The sequence below is a fragment of the Crocodylus siamensis genome, chromosome 2, assembly GCF_052110815.1.
Source record: "Crocodylus siamensis isolate JL-2025a chromosome 2, ASM5211081v1, whole genome shotgun sequence".
Classification (NCBI taxonomy): Eukaryota; Metazoa; Chordata; order Crocodylia; family Crocodylidae; genus Crocodylus; species Crocodylus siamensis.
In genome coordinates this window covers 129,464,588-129,489,294 of record NC_143396.1, presented here as the reverse complement: position 1 = coordinate 129,489,294, position 24,707 = coordinate 129,464,588, and the positions used below count along the sequence as shown (strand labels likewise).

General features: G+C 40.6%; 1 protein-coding gene across 21 annotated transcripts in view; it reads right to left on the bottom strand.

The window, feature by feature from the left end:
- Positions 1-24,707, bottom strand: part of EPHA5 (EPH receptor A5) — a 369,517-nt gene that overhangs the window by 34,253 nt on the left and 310,557 nt on the right. For 10 of the 21 annotated variants that reach the window (XM_090036837.1, XM_090036849.1, XM_090036850.1 and 7 more), the window contains 4 exons: positions 23,204-23,413; positions 19,888-20,037; positions 13,986-14,179; positions 10,895-11,050 (listed from right to left, as the gene is read on the bottom strand). In XM_090036837.1, the coding sequence (XP_089892963.1) occupies positions 10,895-11,050; positions 13,986-14,179; positions 19,888-20,037; positions 23,204-23,413 (710 nt within the window). Of the gene's footprint in view, positions 1-1,061; positions 4,779-10,890; positions 11,051-13,985; positions 14,180-19,887; positions 20,038-23,203; positions 23,414-24,707 lie in introns of those variants that run through there. The other 11 variants (XM_090036831.1, XM_090036834.1, XM_090036833.1 and 8 more) reach the window with 8 other exon arrangements.

The window sequence follows — 24,707 nt, the reverse complement described above, 5'->3', positions numbered from 1 at the left end:
AGTGGTATAAATGTGTCCCCTGGTACTTCCGAAAATCTCATCCATAGGGAAGATTACTGATTACAGGGTATGTCTACACATTCATTAATGTGCCTTTGCTACTGCGCATTAAGTTTAGTATCTCTAACATGAGGTATTACATAAAGGTGCAGTAGCTGTGCTAATACATGGTAGCAAAGGTGAACATTTGTTTGACATTTAATGCACATTAGAGTAATTCTTCTGTGCATTAGCATGGCTTTTGCCATGACACACTAAAGCACAGTAGAATGGTCCACTGCACATTAAGGTGTCTCATTTAGACACATGACAACACCTCTCACCTCTCAACAAACACAAAGCAGCACCTAGCTTCTTTGAATATCTGGATGCTTCAGGAACCAAACTGGGCTCTTTTGAAACGTAGCCCAAAATGTTCACTGTTCACATTCATTAGATAAAAGAACTGGACAAGGAAATCCTTAGAGAAGGTAACTGGATTGTTGGTTGCTGTCTCTCAGGTGAAAGCGGGCAAAGATTTTCAGAATATTTTTCTGGCTTGCATGTTGAGCCTGTGTCCCTGTTACATGTCACAAAAAACCTCTGCAGTCAGGGCAAGGGTGGGGGTGAAAATAAAGCAAGCTGTCCAGCTAAAAAGTAATCAGATGGCTTTGAACAAAAAGTAATGGAGCATTGATGCTGGTACTTGCACAAGGCAAGCTCCTGGAGGAAAGTTAGATCTGTAGTCCAACGCACTCTCAACCTTCTGATTTGGAATAAGCTGAATTTTCTGCTCTAGGCAAAACATTTTTTAGGTATAATGCCCTTTTTCATCTTGTGCATCTCTCAGCTGCATAAAGGAAATCATGGACTATTGTGCACAAAGCAAGAGGTCAGCGAACCACAACAGTATGCTCATTACTTCAGATGACGGGCTGTTAATGGCTGCAAAGGTGTCTAACTTTTTATGAGTCCGAGTTTTCATTTCTGCCTCCACTGAATTGTGAAAATGGTTCAGCAAACGACACAGGGCTCTTAATAATGAAGGAAAATGTAGGAATGCTATTGTTATATGTGATTTATTTTATGTACATAGCACAGTTGGTAATTCACACCAAAGGTAAAAATACTATCATAGGACCAGAATTTTAATGGGGTCAACACCCACTTATTTTTCAGTGGAAGCTGCTGGATGAACAGCTCTTGAAAATGCAGCTGCTTCATTCCAATGTCTAAAGGCAAGCTGAGATTTTTTTGAAAATCTGGCCGTTAATATTTTATATATGTACTGTTTTCTCTGATCGTATCACTCTGTTCTTGCTGATTACGCAGAACAGCCAGCCCAAACCTTTATTAGGAAAACACATGTTTTTTGTATTCCATACACAGTCCTATTAATCTAATTATAGAACTCCCTTAGACTTTGGAATAGCATTTGGTTTCTTACTTCCAAAGCTTCCAACTGCAATTTCAGATACTGATACTTGCTACAGTGTTTCTCTTTCCTTGCCTTTAAATGCCCTACAGAGTACATGCCCCTGAGTGCATTATTGATTTAAGAGAAAGATTAAGAATAATTGAATATTCCAGTTTAGGTGTACAAGTTAGGCACCAGAAAATCTACTGCATTAATTATAAATGGGGGTAAATAAGCTGATTCTGTTTTCTGTGGATCCCTTGGGTGAAATTCTACATGGTTTTTGTACACAAGAGAGGTCACCACATGTTCCTCTGCCCATACACAGATAAACCAGACACCCACTGGGGAAATGAACCCATGGGCCAGATACTCATTTGGACTAAGTCAACATAGCTCTACCGATGTACACTGATCATTCCCAGCTCAAGTTAAGGCTGCCTGCTTCTTCCTACTGCCCTTTCAGATGCTAGCAGTGCATAAAAGATAAGTGCTAAGGCACAGCCCTTATCAGAGAAAACACTGTACCATAGTCAAGATGACTTGCTCATGACAAAGTCAGTAATAGCATTTCCCAAAGCACCCAAGTGACTTGGGAGCTGAAGGGCCTGTCTACACAATCTCCATGCTGAGCCTGGGACGGCCAGTGGGAAGCTCACCCTAGGAACTCACTTATTCTTAGAGGGTGCATCTATATGAGACAATGCGCAGTAGACTAATTCTACTGTGCATTAGCAAGTCACAGCAAAAGGCACGCTAATGCGCTAATGCACAGTAGAATTATTCTACTGTGGATTAAGTTTAATAAAAAGACACTACTGTGCAGTAGTGACAGTTACTGCACTTTTAGTTAGTACTGTATCTCATATTAGAGGTACTAAATTTAATGTGCAGTTACAACAGTACATTAAAGCATATGTAGATGTGCCCAGCGCGAGGTGCTATGACTGACTGGAAGGAAATCTAAGTGAGAGTCCCAGTATTACTCTCAGGCTTTCAGTTTTGGGTGTACTTCTTGGTACACAATCATGGCCTCATTCCTGAGCTTTGGTATACACTGGCCATGCCTGCATAAGATGCTGTGTAGACATGACTGTGCAGTCATTTAGTACTTGTATAAACAAATACTAAATAACTGCACAGTAACCAGAGTTACAGTGCAGTAGTGTTGCTAAACGGCTTTTTTGTGATGCTGACTCTGTACTAGCCCAAGACTACTGCACAGTAGCGTTACATGGCAGGAGGCATATAGTGACACTACTGTACAGTGGTCTTGATCTACTGCACAGTCAGCGTCTCATGTAGACGTGACCACTGAGTAGGAGCGAGGGGATGGGACTTGCTTTCGGGTGGCACTCCCAAGCTTCATGTGGAGGCAGTGCAGACAAGGCCTGAGACTCATTCTCAGATACGGTTTAGGTCTCTAACTGTTCCTATGGGCCTAAGTCACTTTTGAAAATGACTTACACATTTTTTAAAGTCTCACCCCAAATCTTTTAAAGGCAGCAACTTAATTATATGGGCACCAAAACTGGGCACATGAATCAGGCAAAGTTGTGTGCAACAGTCTTATTAAGATGTCTGGTCATTAGAAGATCTTATCATTCAGCCTGTGTGCACAGCAGGACTAGAGATGCATGGAGTCATGGAGATTGATGGACATCAGCATGTGTAAAAGCATTGGGCATCTATACCCATGCTCCGGGGTGGAAAGAAGGGGGCTTTAATTAGAACAGCTCTGAGAGCCACTCTGTTTAAAGCACCCACAGCATCACATGTATTCAGTGTCCCATGCCTCAAAATGACAGCAGGGCACTTTAACAGGGCTCATTCGACAAGTTGTAGTTAAAGCACCCCTGCCACAATTTTGAAATACAGGGAAACTGAGTACATGTGATGTGGAGGCTGCTGGAGTGTACTAATGAGTATGCTCCAGCAGACTCCATTAAGCGAGTCTGCTCTGACACATGCTAATTAGCACGCATAAGAGTAGAACTCTGTCATGTGTATAGGTGCCCAATCCCACTGAGTCTCCATTCTTTACTACACTTGAACCAGAATGTCAATACACTTGTCATTTCTGTAGTATGAAGAGGCCTTTCATTTTTTATTTTCTTTCATTGATCCAGGGTGGAAAATGAACACAAACCCATTCATAATTGTACCCTTATACTGTACTAAGCACCTGACTTAAGCAAAGCCAAGCCAAGAAAATCACAGGTAACACTGCTGGTTTGTCCTTAGCTAATTCCAAGAAGCCTTCATATAGCAATACAGCTGGTACTCTGAGAGCATCCCCAATCTTGAAAGCCCAGCTGCAAACTTTGTGGAGGACAATTAGCCCTTAATTGTGATAGCTCACTTTTTAATTAGTTGAATTCATAGCCTTAAAGCTGTATAAAAATACCCTCCGAGCATTTCATTTAGTGATGGTTCTAATTACATTTTATACAACAAGGACCAGATTTCCAAGCTCAGTTCACACTGGTACTGAATTTTCAAAAGAACTCAGCATCCACTGAGGCAGCTGGATGCCATTTCCCCTTGATTCACGTCCCACTGTAGGGACGGACTCTACCACTGTTACTCAGGTTCTACAGCACCTTTCAGTGCAAGCGATCCCTTGCAAATCAGTGGAACTGCTGATGGCATAAGCCATAAAGTATTCTTCAGATGTAGTGAGAGGGGCTGGGATTTCCAAGGATGCTAGGGGAGTTAGACACCCACATACTGGGGGCTTTTGTACAATATGGACACCATTGCTTTGTTTTGTTTTTTTAAGAGTTCATCTGCTCTTGTTTGTTATTCCCTTCTTATATCATTATGACATCAGCATTGGTTCCTCTAGAAATAATTGCAGTGTCACAAACTGAGAAATACGAACTTTTAGGTTTAGGAAAAGCAGCAGGAGCAGGTGAATTCTTGAGTATTTTTCATTCGGTGCTTTTTTTTTAATAAATAATTTATTTTATTTTATAAGAAAAATTACAATGCAGAGTAACACAACACATATCATTACAAATATTCAGAGCTATTCGACTAATAACAAACAATAGGGTGTCCTGAGATTCAGTGAGTACAGATCTTTCAAAAGGTATGGTATGGAGTCCACATTTTGTTAGCAATAGGTCCAGCCAAGTGTGAGATTGAAAGTCAAGTCATGATCTATCTATTCTTGAGGGTTGTCCTGGTAAAGTTATTCTTGCTGTGTAATGATAGAGCTCCAGGCCCACTCAAAGTCACTAGATGGTCCCAAAGTTTAAAGAGCAGGCCTTGTCCAGTGGCACAGTTTCCTTCAAGTCTGATATCCGGTCGGAAAGAGGGGGTGGAGGGTGAGGCTCCACTTTTCACAAGGAGATTCGTCCCTTGGCAAGAATTAGAGCTAAATGTAGAAATCACTCTTTGTTTGAACACATTAACTTTCAGGTCTTTGCTAAATCATGTAGAGCTCAGGACTTGGGGAGATATTCACTTTAATTAGCCCTTTTATTTTTATTTTTTCAAAATTTGTTGCATAGTAGGGTGTCTTTTCTATGACACATGCATGTAATCTCCAGTTTGAACCTGGCATGAGTGGTCATTTGGATTTTGATTGGACTGGCTGGACACAAGAATAGATTTCATAGATTTCATGGACATTAGGGCTGGAAGGGACATCACCAGATCATTGGGTCCAGCCCCCTGCTCAAGGGAAGTCAGCTGGGGAATATGATTTTCAGAAGTAACCAGTGATTTCAGATGGCTCAATTGTTAGGTGTCTGGTACACCTTAAGATGCCTTAATGAGGCCTGATTTTCAGAAAGTGATCAGTGCTTGCCTTCTCAAAATCAGGCCTTTTTTAGATGTCCCAAATTCATCATCTGAATTTAATAGTCACTTCTGAAAATGTTGGCTCTAATGTTTTATCAGGGATTAAATATTCTTTTCAGTGGAATGTAGGACAGTTTTTCATATTAAAGATTTTTTCTTTTTTTTTTCATTTTTCTACATTTTGGGAAAGAATTATCCAGTATTCCACTTCCCATTTAATTTCCACCTCTGCCTCCCATACAGGTTGTTTTTTTGGGGAATGCCATTTTAGATAGTATTTGGAGAAGACTTCAAAAACTGTAGTGTTTTACTGATGCCATTGGGTGAGGGGGAGAAAATGTTCAGCTCTTCTCATCACCAGATCCCCCCAAGTCCCAGCTCTGGAATATATTGAACAATTACCTATATTGAAAATTACATGGAATATTTAACTTGATTCTTATTTGCACTCTATAAAATATTTTGTTGTTCTCCTTTATAATAATAAAGCAAAACAAAACAAAAGAAAAGCAGCAAAACAAAGTAAAAAAAAAATAACCAACACAAAATGAAAGCTAAAACAAAAAAGCCCACTTGTAACCATGAAAGAACTTTGTGTATTCCAGGGGTTTCTCCCAAGTAAGTTGAGAGAACCTGTACAATGTTAGTATATCTGCATTACTAGCCAGTAGCTAGATCAGCATTTCTTCCCTTATTCCAGAAACAGTGACTATGATCCTCAGCTGCTATAAATCTGTAGAACTTTGTTAAAGTCACAGGAGTTCATGCCAATTATACCAGATAAGGATCTGGATCAGCTTTTAATCACAAGAAACATTTTGTTTTAGAGTACTGAAGTCAAGGAAAGCTTGCCACTTTATCTTAAATAAAGACCTGGCCTTTGGTGATTTTCAAGGTATATAAAATATAGCACAGACATTGATTAATTTATTTTAAATTGGCCTGTCAATTTTCTCAAAAACTTATCAGAGTGGAGAGCAAACCAAAGTTTGAATAAACTAAACCAAAATAGGTGGCATCAGTGGTGTTAGACTGTAAAATGGTAGAAGTTGTTTAGGAACCCAGCCTCAACTGTGGAAGCATCTAAGTCTAAAGATAATCTTTATTCTCAGGATTTAATTTGCTTACAATAATAAACGTATGGTGTCAGATGCTCAGTCGCAGTAAACTGGGGTAATTAGATTGGAGTCCATGGAGCTTTGGTGCTTTGCAACAGCTGAGGAACTGGCTCACAGAAATTAAGCAGCAATAGAGTACCAGCTTCTTTGCACTGCTCTGTGGATGTGAAAGGTTTTGGAGGTAGCTAGGTGTGGTCAGCCAAGAAGTCAACCAGGGCATAGGCACTGGTTCAGAGATAACACATTGCTACTGTGCCACCCGGGTTAGCGGTGCTAAGAGAGCGGGACCTTTGGATACTGCTGCCAGAGAATAGAATTCAGAGGCACTCCCTGCCTTTTGGAAGGTGTTTTCAGTGTAGATAAGGTCAAAGTATCTAGAAGCTATAATGTGACTAAATGTGAATAAATTGAGCTTTTTGTTAGCTCACAATTCTGCAGAACCCAAGGGGAAAAATATTTAAAAATTAATCCAAGATAACTTATTTAAAAATAAATTTAACTGAATAATAATAATAAAATCATTTCTGATTGAATGAGATGCTTCATTTTAGGTTCCAGCTTATATTAAGGTTTTTTAATTACTTTTTTTGTTGAAACAAAACTGAAGGGACTTTCCTAACAGAAAGTCAACTTGAATTTTAAAAAAAATGAAATATTTCTTTTGGAAAATGCCAAAAAGAAGGTTTTTTTTTTAAATGTTTGTTTACTTGTCTTTGATATAAATAATTCAGTAAAAGCAAGAAGAATGCACAGAACATTTCTGCATGAGCAAGTCTGCATTGTTCATTGAAAAATGTTTGGGCTGAAAAATATTCCTTGGTTCTTTTCTGGCAGAGTTTTCCAGGCATGGGCCGAATGTATATTAGCGTACAAATATATTTTTCTGCAGCACCTTGTTTTCAGGGAACTGTTTCATGAGTGAGAAGAAAGTAAAAGAAAAGAAAAGAAAAGACAGAAGTGAAGTGGAATATTGTTTCTGAGTATCCCATGGGATGCTTTTGACCTGGGGGCTGGGAAGGGTTGATATACATTTGTCTGATGTCTTGGCATATTTTGCCAGCCTCTGCTCCTCTGTCCCTTGCTGCTGTTCTCCATGCACTGGCAGAACAGTAAATGAAAACAGCAAGATGCCTACTAGATCTACCGAAGCAAAAGAGCTCCATTGATTTTATTAATTTCACACAGCTTCTATACTTGCAGCCGCAGGCAAGTGGAACAGGCAGGGATAGAGGAGCAGAACAAGGGAAGGGGAATACTTGGGGAAGTAAGAAGGTATTAGCACAGGGAGATGAGAAAGAGCTAAAAAAGCAGAAGGAAGGACAGATGAAGATGCAAGTGGAGGATGAGTGAGGAAGCAACAACTGAAAAGAAAGAAACAAAAGGAAAGGAGGAAAATGAAGAGTAAATAAAGGATAAAGAAAGAATTCAAACAATTCAAAGAAGCAGCAACCAGAAGCAGAAATGAGAGGGGGCAGGAAAGCCGAAAGTTCAGGGAGAGCAGAGTAGGTATAGTAGGTGGGATGGCTACTAAGGTAGTAGGATGAAAGTGTCTGCTTTCCTCTGGCTATTGAGGGAATGGGTTGAAAGAGCCTGCTTTTCTCTGAAGAGAAATGGCTTTTTATGGTGCAAAGGGATTCTTTTAAAGCATTTTTTTCTGACTGAATATTTCAGTATGAAAAATCTACAACAGAGAATAATTTTAATAACAACAATAATAAAAATCTCTGCTTGACATGTCCTGAGTAAAATATATATTTTGATCAATGCAAGGGGTCCAGAACCTGTTTGGATTGACATTAGTTGTGTGAAACCCATCTTTAGAAGCTGACAGCATATATGCAAGTGGGGAGAAGAAAAAAGACATGAGAGGACAGCACAGAACGGATGAATGAGAGATAGACATCGAGAGAGCTTAAGGAAAAAATAATAGCAAATAATTTGGCATGGATAGGACACATATTCTTTTATTTCAGTATATTTTAGAGGAGGTATAATCCACTTAATAATTTAGAAATGATGATGTTTTTCTAACAAATTAGGCCCTGATTAGGTGAAAATGCCTATGAAATACTGTGTAAAGAGGCTTATATACATTGCATATGACACAGAATATGCATGTAGGAAAGTAGGGCTGGAAGGACACTTGGGCGGTCATCTAGTCTAACCCCTGCTCAAGGCAGGAGCATTCCTGTCTAAACCATTTTAGAAAAGTGTTTGTCTAACCTGACATGACTTGGAGGAAGTATGGAAGAACCTAATAACCAGAGCATGGTGAGCTGGGAAATGCTGGAGAGGAAGTGAGGAAGGAAGGGAGGGGATGATTGCTGAAATTGTTTGCAATTCCAAAAAATAATAAAATAAAATGGTAATCTAACATCAACAACTCAGTTTTTTTTCTTTTTAATTGAATAAAACATTTAATTCCAGAGGTGAGCAACCGTGTTACTTTTAACATTATAATTTAATAAAACTGAAGCAAATTTTGAAATGTGAACAGTTTTTTCAATATGGAACAGTCAGACTTTTCCAAATTTTTCACCCAACACTGATAATTTGGCTAAACCAGGACAAATCAGTGGAACACTGCTATTACTGGATCTCCATTTTTTTTGTCAAAGAAGAGTTTTGCCTCTGCTCTCACTGTGGAAGTGGAGGGCCTCAGGACTGTGCAAAAGGCAAGCTCTCCAAACCCAAATGACTGATGTAAATGCTTAACTCTGAGTGTTGCGAGCAGACCCAACAACTTTAGCTTTTCTGCTCAGATCTATCCAAGTTGTTGCCTCATCTCACCTCTGTGCTCTCTGGGTTTGCTCTCTTGGCTATTCCTGTCTGCTCTGTGGATTGCAAATTCTTTTGGGCAGGAAGTGTCTTCTCTGCTCCATTTCTATAAAGCACCCAACAAAACGAGAACCTCATTTTTGACTGGGGTTCCTAGGTACTACAAACACAAATATATAATGACATAAAACATGATGACTCTTCAAAGTGTGCAGTTACGCATGTGCTTAATTATTTATAGGGTCCGGCCCCTGTCCTGACATCACAGTAAGTAAGGGATATTAGGATCGTGAGCATTGCAAAACTGTAGTGAGAGAAGAGACACTGCAACATTTCCACTCCTACTGGACATTTTTTCTATGTTTCAGAGGAATTCCTACTTGGGAGAGTGAATTCCATTTAATAATAGTGAGTTCCTACAGCAATGTTGATCTTGTTTTGCAGAACAGGAGAAATCATTAAGGTTCTGTGAGTATAGGATTTTTTATTATTTTCAGTTGATTCGATATGCATATTGGCCAGCTGGAGGGGGTGCATGCGTGCATGTGTGTGTTGATCAGAACTAGGACAACATAAAGGACTGGGTCATTTTCCTTTTCATTCTAATTCAACATTTGTGATAACCTATCATAACCAAGCTGGAAACACAGTCTCTATGGTCAGCTTGCAAAAATAATAGGAAAAAAAAAATATAGGCATAATTATTACACAAGTGGTACAGGAAATTAAAGAAAAAAAAAGGCACATAATAAACCAACTACCCCAAGGCATTTACTGAATTAATTCAATGCTATGTATTGTATTCAATACAGTCAGATCAGCCTGATTTCAGAGGCATGCAAACATAAAGATATAGGGCACCACTGGCCCACACACTATGTACCCAGGACCCAATCCTGCAAGTGAAGGGCAAGCTCTTTTGAGTTGCATAGCTTACACAAACCCCTCTTGTGGGAGAGGGGCTTGCAACTGGGCCAGTATCAGACCCATGTCTTCCTTTCAACATCACACAGAATCCAGAACGACAATTAATGATCAAACAGACCCACTTTCTTTAAAAAATGTTTCATTTTTAGCTGGATATTTGCATGGGACCTTTAGGTTTGACTGCCATTTCTGAAAATGTCCTGTTGGGGCTAATGCAATTTGTGCCCTTCTGAGGACTCCTTTACAGTGCTGGAATTTGAAACTGAGAATCTAGGCCTTGGGGGTTATGACATGGGCTTCACTGATGTTCTGTTGTCACTGTTATGAGGTCAGCCACATCAACTGTGCAAATGTCTGTTTTTCATCTTTTGCAGGTAAAAATCACATCCCGCTTATATCACATACTGGGCCTGTCCACAAATCACCTGGGGTTAGGCGTAGCTCCCTCAAAAGCCAGTGACACCCATATAAGAGTAATGTAAGTGAGAAGAGATTCCAGTTTCCATTCATTTGGAATGGTATATAACTGTGCTTACTTTTTTTTTTAATTAAAAAAATTCCCCAAGCAATCCAACTGCCAGAATATGGTCTGTCTGTTAAGCAAAATCAAGTGTAATTTTATTTGGTAAAGGAGCCCAGTTATTTTAACAAACACAATGACTTTAAGTTCAACTCTCTCCTGCATTTGTTATCAATACAGGTAATAAAAGATGAAGCTTCTGTGAAAACTAATGGCTACATACGAAAGTGAACTGCTTCCCTTCTTTGTCCTCTTCTGAAGCCTACCTCTCTATTTCATTTACACCTATTTGTATTCTTGCCCTGCTCCAACAAATTAAGCGAAAATTATCAAGAAACTACTCACTCTAAAGTCACCTGAGCCACAGCATCCATCGAACTGTATCCATTTTCCATGAAAATCTCTGTATACCGTCCCATTTTGATGGCTTCCAGCCATTCACCTACAGATCTGTAGGCACTGCTTCCCACCGGGCTATGTTCTACTAATAAATTTGACACTCTAAAATAAAATAAAAAACAACAACAAGGTTTAATATTTCAAAGTGCTTAATATAACTTATTCATCCACCATTTTTAATATTAAAGAGGAAGCGTTTTCCTAGACATCTGTTCTGAAGTTCTATCTTCTCCACCTCTATTTTTCTTTTTCATTATAACTTACAGCTATGGTAAATCAAAGGGCAGAGAGTATGGCAGCTGAATTCTCTTCCTAAACGAGTCAGGAGAGTGGAGATAAATGCATATTGTATTTCCCATCACTGATTATCATTGCCAGTCAGTGGTCAAAATTGGAGGGACTGTTTCTGAAAATATCTGCTAGATTTTCAAAACTACTTGTCTCCCACTGATTTTAGCAATTTCTAAAATCAAGCTCTCGACTCAGGAGGCTACCTACAGTCTAATCTTGACCAATATATCCATATAACTTTAGTCACAAAAGAAGTGCCAGTCAAATCCGAAACTACTTGCACCATGTCCAGCAATATGGGATTCTGTTGTTACTTGGTTCCTGGGCAGCACCATACCTTAAACACCTTACATGCTTACATACTGCATCTCTTCTGGCAATAGATCTCAAGGGACTTTGCAAACAAGTTAAGTATCAGTATCACCACTATGCAGATGGGAAAAATGAGGCAGAGGGTGGTGAAACAATTTATTCCAGGTACGACGTGAGAATGGGATATGTGAATCCCAAACCCAGTGTATCTAAGTACTTTATCCACTGACTAAGAAAAACACTTGTATGAGGAATCTGATGCACACATGTAATTTTTTGCAGAGTGAAGCTTTGAATATGGGAATTAAATTTAAATGTATCAAACAGGTAAGATATCTGAGATATTATTTCAGCACTTGAGAAATCTTTGTATATTTTATGATCACATTAGTACTTCTTTGTTTATTTAATGACCTTGCTGAAGGATCTAATAAAATGTAAATACTACCAGTACCAAAAGCAACATGTTTTCACATAAAATTTTATATGCAGAGGGGATTCAAACTATCTTACCATAACAAAGAGGTGGATTTTCAACATGAAAACCATAATGCATTTATTGATATGCGTACATTGTAATGTTATGCTTTATTTCCTCCCTTATCTGCATTAATGAGAATTTTTAATAAAGGATTGTACATGTAAAACATTCTTTAGTGAGGCATTTTGTTCAATTTTGGGTTGATTTAGTAACTTTTTATTATGGATAAAGAATGATATGGATAAAATAAACATGACCACAAAAAATCGACTGTTCAGGTGCACTGTTCACAATTGAAACACTAATAGTGGTTTTGAAATGGAGACATTTGGAATGACTTGGAACTATAAATGCATTAAAAGATCAATAAGGTGCTTAGTGACTATATGAAATGGTTTACTGCCTGTTTTAATCTTCTCTGGTGCAATTTGGTATAACAATGTATGAACTGCTGCACAACATGCCCTGAAAATGACTATTCCAAACTGAAAATAAAAGAGAAGTGTCTCATATTTTATGCTACCATAAACCTTTTTATGCAGATTTGCTAGGAATGACATTACAACTAATTGCTAATAAGATTCATTCTTCAATTGCTTCTTCAGAGGATTAATGATGCATGGAAAGTAGCCTGAAGACTTGTGCCTACTTTGTATTTAAAAAATGACATTTACTCTGGTAAACAAATGTTGGCCCACAGTGCCAACCTAACCTTTCCTAACAATTGTTGCTTATTCCTAGACATTTGCTACAGCACTGCCAGTACAAATATGTGTGTAATTTCCTCCCTATGACCAAGTGGACAATAATTACAGAAGCAGGGCTGATCTTCAGCTGCCATTAGTCAGTATAGCTCCACTGAAGTCAATGGAGCCACTTTGACTTACACTGGTTGAGAATCTGTCCTCCTGAGTTTGTGTAGAGGGCAATAGGATTAAAACTAAATAATTTAATGCTGCAGATGAAAAACACTGAACATGCGTAATAATAAAAAAGGGAGTTATTCTTTTCAGGCTTCTGGTACCATGGAATTTTTATTGTTTAGATTACTAGCCAGCAGGAATTTAAAAATAAATATTTATAGTCCTCTTTCTCTATAATCTCTGCTTTAATTGTAGGCTTGGATTTATCATGTTTCACATTAAAATTGCACACTATTTTTTTCAGTTAATGTGGTTTTAGAAAAATCATTTGTGTAGAATATTTAGGCAACCACAAGGGTTTGTAATTTTGACAAATGGTACAAATGGAGGTGAATGATAATGGAGTTAAGAAAGATGGCAAGAGGACATGTATGGGTAGGAATGCATCTGCAAACATTTAGCTTGGCTAGTCTCAAGAATTTCCCCACAAGGGTTTCTCTTCTCTTAATATTACCAGGATAAAGTCAACAGAGAGATAACTGGAATAGTTTTTATTATATACATTATGGGCCAAATTCTGCTCTCCCTGGCTGCATCTACACAAGGTGCTTACTGTGCAGTAGCTCATTACTACTCAGCAGTAGTAACAAGCTACAAGCTACTGCACAGTCAGTGTCACCAGGATGCCGGTTACTGTGCAGTCATTTACTATTTGGGTATAAAAGTACTACATGACTGCGCAGTAACAACTCAATCAGCATCTTATGTAGGCATGGCCCCTAAATCCAGTACATAGCAGAATTAAGTCTACTATGGAGCTGGGACTAAACAGGCCAAATCAAGTGCTTCAAATGTAAGTTATGCTAATTTTACCTGCTATAGCATAGAAGTATTTATAAAGTGATTCAGTTGTCCACATTTCTGACAATTTAAAGAGAAAGAGTTGGCTGGGAAGACTATTCTGGGGATAATAAAGGCCTTGGTAGATCTGTAGAGAGTCTTTACTGACCAAATACTAAAAGACACTTCAATGCCAGGATATTAGGACACAAGTCTTTCACTGAGAAATGGCTTCAACCTGAATGGGTACCTGTTTGATGCATTAACCAATGTCTTCAAGCTGCTAGGGTTACGGATGAGCTTATCCAACATGCTGACAATTTCATCAAATTTGGGCCTGCTGTTCCGGTCTTTCTGCCAGCAGTCAAGCATTAGCTGGTAAAGAGCTGCTGGGCAGTCCATGGGGCTTGGCAAACGATAGCCTTCCTCCACTGCTTTAATCACCTAGGGAAGACAAAACAGAGTGTTTTTCCCATCTCTGAAATGCAAAGGGTTTTAAACACAACCTTTCATAGCTGGCAAATCATCCATTATTGCTGCTTTCCAAGGCAGTACACAAGCCTTTGCTTATAAGTAAAATCAGAAACAACCTGATCCCTTTCATAGTATTAATTAATTAAAATTAATTTCAGTTAACGGAAAAATAATTCAGAGCACAGTAACACTGACGTCAACAGGTCAGATTCCCAGGTGTTACTGTGAACTGAAATATTTTTCTGTTAACTTTAAGGGAGCTATGAAAACACTCCAGTTGAGGATCAAGCCAATTGTTTAACTCAGTTGTTCCACCCAATCTGCCTGATCCTCAACTGGAGTGTGTTGTCATAGCTTCCTTAAGGTTAACAGGGCTACCTTTAATTACACCAGTTGAGGATATTACCACCAGTGTTTATTCTTGGATTCTGAGACCAGTAGCATATGGGCCATCTAGCATTTCCTTGGAATAGAACTTTTTTTTAATGAAAAGGCATGTTCTGGATCATACATTTGTTTTACAACAATAAAAGTCCAACTTTATTTCAAAAGAGACTTTGAATGCTAAATGATGGATACATTCAAGGTTGAAGCAGCATAACCATCTCATATATCATTCAATAATGTGAGGGTCTAGTAATTTATTATTGTGTACACGTTTCTGCCAGGAATTGAAAATGTCTCCAAAAATGCTACATGTAAATTAAAAACAAGGGAGGGCCTGGCCATTGATTTTAAATGCAAATACAACCCCCACCCCCCATGATTTTGTACCAGTTATATTTAAAGCAACTAGTCTACACATGTGAATTCTTGTGTCCTTGAGAAAGAAAAGACACCCAACAAAAATGCAATGACTGATTATCTCTCTCTCTCTCTCGTTGTAAACTAAAAATAATTAAATCCATTCTGACGACAAAATAATTTGTTTTCAGCATGTCCAGGTTGTTTTAACTGAAACTCATTGAATGGATCTTCAAACGAACTCTGGACATGGCAACTATCCTTTAGACACCTAAATAAATGCCTGCATTTTTACAAAAAAAATAAAGCTCAGGTCTGCTTTAGGCACACACAATACATGAATGTACCAAGAAATTCTTCATACCCCTTTCTTCGCAGTCTCTTCTCCTAAATCTGTTCGCTACCAGAGGTTAGAGGTTGCTCTCCTGGGTGGTGAATGTTGTGGCCAGCCACCGTGCTCTGAATGTATGCTTTCCAAAGAGTCCCTTGCATTCCTCTCATTTTTATGCACAGTGTGACATATAATTTGAAATCACATTGTTTTCAAATATATTCAGTGGTTAGCAAAAGTATTGCTGTAATTTTAGTCTTGATTGCTTTCATCCTGCCTTGGGGTAATGTTATTCAGAAGACAATGGAATTCCAGGCTGAAAACCCAACTTTCCAGCACATATCATTCCAGTCCACATCTCACCCTGAAGTCTGAGCCCAGAAGTGGAAAGTACTGGCCCAGGAGTGGTGTGGGGCTTTAAAAACTTGAAAGGACACATTTAGTAGTGAAGAAAATTACATGGCGCATCATATTACTCTGAACAGCTGCTTCTGGTATTGAGCATATCTGAAAATCCAGCCTTACTGCTGAGGTCATGCAGCTCTTTTGTGCTAACGTGACGCCTGAACCAAAGACTACTGATGTCAATGGGAAGACTCTTAGTAATGTCAATGACAGCTGGAGCAGATGTATGACCTTCTACCTGGTTTGGACCAGAATTCAATCATGACTTTGTTCTGCAGCAATGGTTTTGCTCATAGCATGATAAGCTAAGGTGTACTTTATCACCTGCTTTGTCTAATGTTTTAGTATTGTTTCCAGTTTTAACGTGAACCCAGATTTGCAGCCATTGTATAAAAAAACTATGCAACAGGAACAAAGGAGTATGTGAATCTTACATGCTGTATTTTCATACGTATTTATAATGTGGAGGGACAATCCCTCCAGCATCAAGATGTCTAGCAGACAAGCTGGCATCAGCATTGACTATCTGAACTACGTCTGCAATGAAGTTATACATGCTTTATATTCCTGGCAATAACACTGCAATCAATAAGGTTAATTCAATTTACAGGATGTTGTCCACTCTGGCAAATGGCATCAAAATACTTTGAGATGCTATGATGCTGAAACATCTTTTTTTTTATCTGCAAATGTTTTGGGGATCCAGCCGTAATGGGAATAAGGGCAAAAACATAAACCACTGGCATCAACCATAAGGAACAAATTACTGCACTGTACAATTTTGTTCACCCAGTGCATGTGTTTTTAGAACAGCTGATGAGTCAAATTGTAGGCTAGCAGAAGGTTTGCGGACCTATTCCCTCCCGGGCCCTTTGTTTACGGGGTTATGCTGGTTGGCTTAGGGCTAGTGGAGGGTATATTGGGCTGATTTATACCTACAAGAGCAATATACTTGGCCTTACATATCCACAGTATCGTAGATTTTAAACCCACCATTAGTCCAGTAACTTGCATGAGGCAGGCCATACAATTTCATCCAATTCCTCCAGCAAACCATGCTCTCATGGTTGTGCCAGAGCATATTTTTAGAACTCCATCTAGTCTTGATTTAAAAACTTGATTTATAATCTTCTGAGTAATCATGACTGCCACCCTGGGTCTACCTTGACATGGATGAAAGTAATCTGGATATGTAATAATACGGACAGTTTTGCTAGCCAAAGACTATTTCTAAACAGTGTGTTTTAAGTGGCTGTAATTATAGGTCACACAGCACATAAGAATGAAAGGAACTCTTTGATGAGGGACTGAAATTCGTGCAACCAGAGCACAGTGGTTTACCACATAACGTCCACAAGCAATAGAAGCAACTTATGACTCTCGCCAATGGGGGTGGGAGTTGAGAATACAGAGGAGGGGAGATGAAAAACTCTCTAGGAATTTTCATGTACCAGACCCCTGAGTTAAATTTCCTTGCTTCCTATAATCCAAGCTACTGCCAAGTATATGCAGTACAGCCACAGAGATAATCAAATCAAAACCTGGTCAGGAACCAATGCTAATTTCAACAGAAAAAAACTCTTATTAATTCTTTAATCTACATGTTGTAAAAAGCCACAGCTATGCACAGCTTTTTAAAGATGTGTTTGTGAAGTTCACTCACTGCACAATGGGATATAGTTAAATTCATATTTTTCTGGTTTTTCTTTTTTTTTATTAACAGATATAAAAATGCCAATTATTTTAGTGCTTACTGTCAATAAGAGGGATTCCTCTGGCAGGGGAGTGTTATCTTGCTCTCACCAGCCTGAATCATAGTTTGTAGTCTGGCTTTTATAGAACAACATCTGTGTCATTCCAGTGCATTTATATTAAAGATGGTTACAATCGCTAAATTCAATGGAAGAAGAGAAAAGCCACGGCCCAAACTGCTGCATCCTTTTTACTGGGCATGGAAAAAAGTTTCTACATTAAATTGTGATAATCTCCTGGGTAGATGCATGCAGTATCCTCATGGTTACTAAACTCCCTTTGAATGTGATAGCATCTGGGATGGAGGGATTATGGGGCATTGTTGCTCTGAGTCTACAAAACAACAGGGCTGCCTGCCTGACAAGCAGCATTCTTTTCTATCTGTGATAGAGAGATATTGTGGGTGGCTTCTTTGGGACAGCTGAATGGGAAGGAGGGGAAATGTGACATAATACTCTTAGGGGCAGGTGATTACATGCTCACTGGGGCCCTGCTGCTGCCTTGCTAAGCCCCAATGCTGGGGGAAGCTGTGCCGGCTGCAGCTGTCTACCATATGGGGATCAGGACCTGTTCTGATCTCCACATGGCCAGGAGAGCTGTTCTGGCTGGGATGCAGTGGACAGCTCTCCCAGTCATATGGAGATTAGGTCTGGATCTGATCTCCACGTTGCTGGGATGCAGCAGTCCTGGCTGCTGGGACAGCTCTTCCCCACCCCGTGGAGATCGGGACCAGCCCCTGTGTGGGACTGGTACCCAGTAGAGCCTGGAGTTCCCCCTGGCTGCTGCAGGTGGGACAGAGCAGGACAAGAGCAGCCCCAGATTGAACTGCTCCCACTGGGAGCAAATTTGCTCCTGAGAGGTGCATATTCACATGTGTGTGAGGACACAGTTTAATGCCCCTGAATTTTCTTCAAAGAAAATTCAGGCACATTAAAAGATGAGAGATAAAATATGGGTGAGGTCTCAAAAGAAGTTGTCCTTGTCAAATCATGACTAAAGTCAAACAGCTAGGACTGGTTATTAGTTTTTTACTTTATTTTATGCTCCCCCTGATGGGTTAGAAAGAAGTAGTGACCATTGAGAAAGGGAGTTTAGCTTTTTCCCACCCTAACCAAAGATTCCCTGCAGGGTGTCACCACTACAGGGAGGCAGCAGGTGGGAGGTGGCGGTGACAAGGATACCAGCAGGTCTCTGTGAGACTGTCCCTATCCCATGTCACAAGGGACATAAGACCTTCCTCTGCACTGCAGAACCTGCTGTACAGCTTCCTTGGAAACTTAGCTCCTGCACTGCATACAGTCTAGGGAGAATAAGGACTAGACAGAAAAGAGTTTCCAAAGGGCATTATCAGGAGCATGCCCTGAAGTCACTGGAAGACATCTCATCGCAGGATGACAGGGTAGCTCCTACACAGAATATTGCCTCAGCCTTGGGTGGAACATAGAACTGGGAAGGGAATCCTGAGCCACAGAGTCCAGGTCCTAGCATAGACAAGCAACCATGTACCCAGAGATCCCTAAAAAACATTAAAGCACAACAGCAGACAAACCAGGAGCAACCTACAATATGCCATGGATAGAAGCACTGGAGATAATGGTCTGTCAATGTTCTAGCACTGCAGTGACAGAAAAGTGGTGCTGCAGTGACAGAATAAAACTGCCAGGCTACATCTACAGCTACAGCAGCATCCCACAACAATGAAAACACACCACTTTAATGGCACATTAATTTAAGGCTTCATTCTGCAGGGTTCTGAGCACAGCTTAGTTCTCTTCAAGATCAAGTATCTGCTCCATTACTGACCATGGCATTGTAGCCGTATTTAAAGCCCTAGGCCCTGGACCAAGATGCTATTGTGCTAAGAACTTGACACATGCATTGTGAGAGACTGCTCTCATTTACTGTTTATACATCTCAAGGCAGTCAAAAAGGGTGGGAGGTGAAGCAATTTCCTTAAGGTTGTTAGCCAAGCCAGGATTACAGCCTAGATCAGCAGGCCCAAATTGCTCTACTAAAATGCTCCCTTTTCACTCAAGGAGGCAAGCACTTACTGAAGGGGATGTCTCTCTAAGCTTAAGCTTTACTGGACTGCAAGAGTTTGTCAGTGTAGCTGAAATTATATCATTCATCAGTATATACCCTTGGATAGACCTTTGTCCTAAAATGTAATGCAGATGAGCTCTGGTTCTAGCAGCCTTTGGAGAGCTGCAGCAGTCTGCCAAGGGAGCTGGACTACTCTGTACAGACATATTTCCCTTTGTGCAAAATCTGTTTTGAGCTGCTACATAAAAGGGCATTGAACAATAGGAATTTCAGAGGGAAAGCAAAATCACATCACTGGGGGTTTTCCAGCAGCTGTCCTTTTCAGACTGAAAGCCTCATGCTAGTTCTGTCTTTCTGATGAGAAAACAGTCTTGTCTGGTAGTGGCTTTTGCAAAGCGCTTACATCTTGATTGGTCATCTCCCAGTAAGGTCTCTCTCCATAAGACATGACTTCCCACATCACTATCCCATAGCTCCAGACGTCACTGGCTGAGGTGAACTTGCGGAAGGCGATGGCTTCTGGTGCAGTCCATCGGATTGGGATCTTGCCTCCCTAGGATGAAAAAGCAGAAAGGGATGTTGGGGGAGAGGAAGAAACAGCGGTTCTTAGAGTGCCAAGGGGTTTTGTTTCCTCTCTTGAAAGGTGCTGGAAAGAGATGTAGAATTTTAAAGTAAATCTGTTTGACAGCATGAGGCCCCTTTCCGCATTCTCCTGGCCCATAAGCATGTGTAGGCTGACTACTAATTGACTGTCCTGAAGGTTTGTTGTTTAAATTCTGTTTGAATGCTAGAACACGTATAGGATCAATGTCTCAATTATGCTGCACTGGCTGGTAGGGGAATAAACTTCCCGTAGTCTCTGAAAGCAAATGGGGGAGGAACAAACGTCTCCGAATCTGGGGGTGACTTTCATTTAATTTGAACCTCATGCAAATTGCAGGGTGAGTGGAAGGTGGTTTGAATTGGGCCCCAATCCTGTCCTGCAACTAGCTGCATGAGGATGAGTCACTGACACTTGTGAAGTTAGAGGCTGATGCCTATGAAAGATGCATAGTGATCAGGCTATTTACAAAAGCATCACCAAATCTTTCTCCCTTGCAGTATCCTTGTTTGTGATGGGGTTTGTTTTTTTTCAGTTTGGTTTGGCATAATATTTCTTGCCTACCCAGCACCACTCTGGATACATTTAGCACATTTATATTTTTCCCCTTTTTCTTTCTCCAGTTTTTAGATTCTAAATTTTATGTCAAAATATAGTTCCTTTTTAGGAGAAACAATCACAGAATCATAGACTCATAGAGAAGTAGGGCTGGAAGGGACCTCCATAGGTCATATAGTTTAACCCCCTGGGGGAGCCAGGGTCATCCCTATACAAACCATCCTATATAAATACATAATTTAACCTACCATCACTAAATAGATCTCTTAAATAGGCTTTAAAGAAATGTTTCCCTTCAGTTACCAGTATATCAAAAAATATACCCCCCCTTTGATGCTCCTAACCCCTCAAGAGGGGTGAGATCAATAGGAGGAAGGGCATAGCATCTCAGGTGATCCTTTTTAATTAAAAAAACAAACACCGAACATTGGAGTATAGTACCAAAAAAAATCCTCATTTTTAAAATTATTCTTCACTGGGACATTATTACTTCCAACCTTTAGATAGTGGGAACCAGATTCTCAGTCAGTGTCAATTGGCACATTGCAGCTTATTACTCTAGCTTCAATTCTGGGCCCCAACCCCCTACATGTACAATAGCTGGGTTCTAATGTGGCAATGTGGTTAGACACCGGAGCCCACACAGCTCTTTTCAGGAATAGGATTTGAAGTGTCTGTGTCTGGAACACTGTCATAGGGTTACAATAAGCTGCTAGACAGAACTGCTCAGGAAAGAGTGAATTTATGTTACATCCATTACAATGCTTTATTTTTGTCTGTAAATAAGGGATGAACTTAAATGAGAGATGTTCCATCCACTGTAACTATTAGAAAAGGTCTTCATTTTTACAATGCTTGTCATATACTTTTTCATAGTATATCTTAATATTTTCATGTCTATTGTAATATAGTTCACATTTTGTGGAAAGCTTCTAGGGGCCCTAATCTGTCTGTGTGACTTTTTTAGGCATTCCTCTGGGTGGTCTGACAGACCTGTTTTTGATATTGGCTGCCTTGGTTCCCTCAGGGTTAGCTGACTGCTTGGAACAGCTTCTGTGTTAATGAGTTATTCTTCTCCCAGCCCCTCAAATGTGGGCTACGGAAAACTCCTAGCCATCAGTCTTACTGGAGATCTACGAGTTTACTGCACCTAGGACTTGTCCATGTTTTAATTACAGAAACCAACTTAGATTCTTCCCTTGGAAGAAAGGAGTAAACTGAATGGGTTTAATTACTCCCTTTTAGTAACTCACTGGGTGCGCCTACACATGCAATTCATGCGCCTGAATTTTCTGCACAGAAAAATCGGGTGCATTAAACTGCACTCAGGCATGCATCTGCTCCTGAAAGGAGCAGTTCAGTTCAGTGCTGTTCTTGTCCTGATCTGCTCCTCTGCAGCAGTCAGAAGGAGCTCCAGGCTCCACCAAGTGCCAGCCCTAGGCGGGTGGGAGACACAGGGGCAGTCCCAATCTTTGCAGGGCAGGAAGAGCTGTCCTAGATCTGGCAGCTGCTTCCCAGCCATGTGGAGATCAGGACTGGTCCCAATCTCCAGCTGGCTTGGAGGCAGCTGCCCCCACAGTTGGGACAGCTCTTTGTGCCCTGCAGAGATCAGGGCTGAGAGGGAACTGCCCTGTTGCCAGGATAACTCCCCACCACATTGAGATCAGGGCTTAGCCAGGCAGCAGTGGCCCCCTGCTCCCTGAGCTGACTGGGAGCAATTTGCTCCTGGTCAGGTTCTACACATGTGCTTTGGCGCATTAGGTAATGCACCACTTTTCTACTACTCATATGTATTGGTACTAGCAAATGGTGCATTAGACTAATTTTATGCACAGTAATTGATGTGCACATGTAGATAGTGATGCTTTTCTGTGCATTAAATTAATCTAATATGCTGTAAAGCATCTTGTGTAAATGTACTCACTGGGTATGCAGTTGGTTGTGTATCACTTTTCTTTAAATGTCAAACTGCATTAAAAAGGAGCTTAATTTTAGGCTTCTAAGTCTCCATTTAGATACCTAAATAAGTAACCCTTTTTTCTTCATGAGTGGAGAATTCAGCAGCACTCTCTGCAGACAGTGGGAGCAGCTGGGTACTCAGAACTCCTAAACATCAAGCCATTTATAACTAGGTGCCAATATACAGATATAAGTGGCCAGACTGCTATGTTACTGCTTTTTTTTCTTTTAATCTCAGCTGCAATACACTTTCGCTTTTGCACTGAGGCCAAGCTCAATTTATTCCCCTAAATGGGTACATTTTCTGTTCCAAAAATAATCGCTTAACTGAAATCTGCCTAGATTGGAGGCATCAGACTGACTTGCTCCCAACTCACTGTCATGGGCAGACAGCTTTGTTTCATTGATAACACTGAGCAACACATGCAAGAGAGGTTGGCACTCAAATGGTCCTAAATTTACTAGTTGTATGGGCACATAAATTAAATGGCTGCAAGTAGGTGCTGAGCCCTCTTGAAAATCCAGTCCCAGCTTCTGATAATCCCACCTGCACTCTCCATAATTTTCCTTAGTTTATCATTTCAGCAACCTGACAACATACCCTTGTGGTATAGGCTGCTTCAGGGTCATCTTCTAGGACTCGGGACAGTCCAAAGTCAGATACTTTGCAGACTAAGTTACTGTTGATTAGGATATTTCTGGCAGCAAGGTCTCTGTGTACATAGCCCATGTCAGACAGATATTTCATCCCAGATGCAATTCCCCTCAGCATTCCAACTAGTTGAATTACTGTGAATTGCGCGTCATTCTTCTGCAAAGATAATGGAGAGTTTCAATCAATCAAAGTTTGTAGCACCTGGAGTTACATCGATGCACAAATAACATTTCAATAGCAAGTACCACATGAAGGAAAAGAGCAATTAATAATTAATTGCCACAGCACTGTGACCAAGAGACTTCTGAAGGCTTCCCTCTTTGGAATAGTTCTCCCTAGAGACAAAGCTAAGAAAAAAGAGCTCCTTTAAGTCAGCGCCAGGGAGTTACATGTTTGGGATGATGACTAACTAATGGATTGCTCACAGTGTATATACATATTTGTGTATGTAAAAATTCTACAGATGATTAACCCTTAAAACCAAGGCAACAGACAACAAGCGTGTAGAGATTGCATCCAGAAAGCTGATGAGTGTTTTGTTCAAATGACCTAATCATGGCTTGTTGAAAAAGTACCATCAAAATACCCATCATTTTTTACTGAATTTGGCCCATTTGGAGATTTTTGTGACAAAAGGGAGGCATAAACCTGTGTTTCTCAGTGGGTACGTCTACACAAGATGCTTTACCGTGCATTACACTAATGTGCAGTAATGCATCACTGTCTACATGTGCATGGGACTTACTGTGCAGTAAATTAGACTAATGTGCAGTTTGCTAATACCAAGTAATACAGGTACAAGAGTAACCGCACATTAGCTACTGTGCAGTAGCACACGTGTAGATGATGACTGGGAGAAGTTTGCTCACACACATCCTAGACAGCAGAGGGCCACAGGAGGCAGGGGGAACTGTCCGTGGCTCCCATGCACAGCTTGAGATCACAGTCCAGATCAGTAGTTAGCTGCTTTGGGGCGATTCCCCGTGGCCACGCAGTAGCAGTAGCAGTACCCTGAGCTCTCCCCTCATGTTGCTTGCTTTGGGGGTGAGGGTGGGGACGCTCTCTGTCCCCAGTCCCAGCACTGCTCAGCTCCTGGCTATCCCAAGGCATGGGCAGGGAGCAGGAGCTGACTGGAGCCTGAGATGCATGGGCACTACCAGGGCTGAGGGGATGGGAAAACTCTCTATCCCTGGCCCAGCACTGCGGGGACAGAGAGCTCCCTCACTGTGGTGCTTCTCAGCTCCTGGCTCCTGAGCAGTGCCAGGATTGGGGACAGAGAACTCCCCTGTCCCTCGCAGGAAGCAATGCAAGGGGAGAGTTCAGGGCACTGCTGCTGCTCAGCTGCAGGGCACTGCCCCAAACCAGCACTGCCGAGCCAGGCTGCGATCCTGAGCTCTGGGGCAATCCTGACCCCTGAGCTCTGTGACAGCCTGGAGCTCCTCCTGGCTGC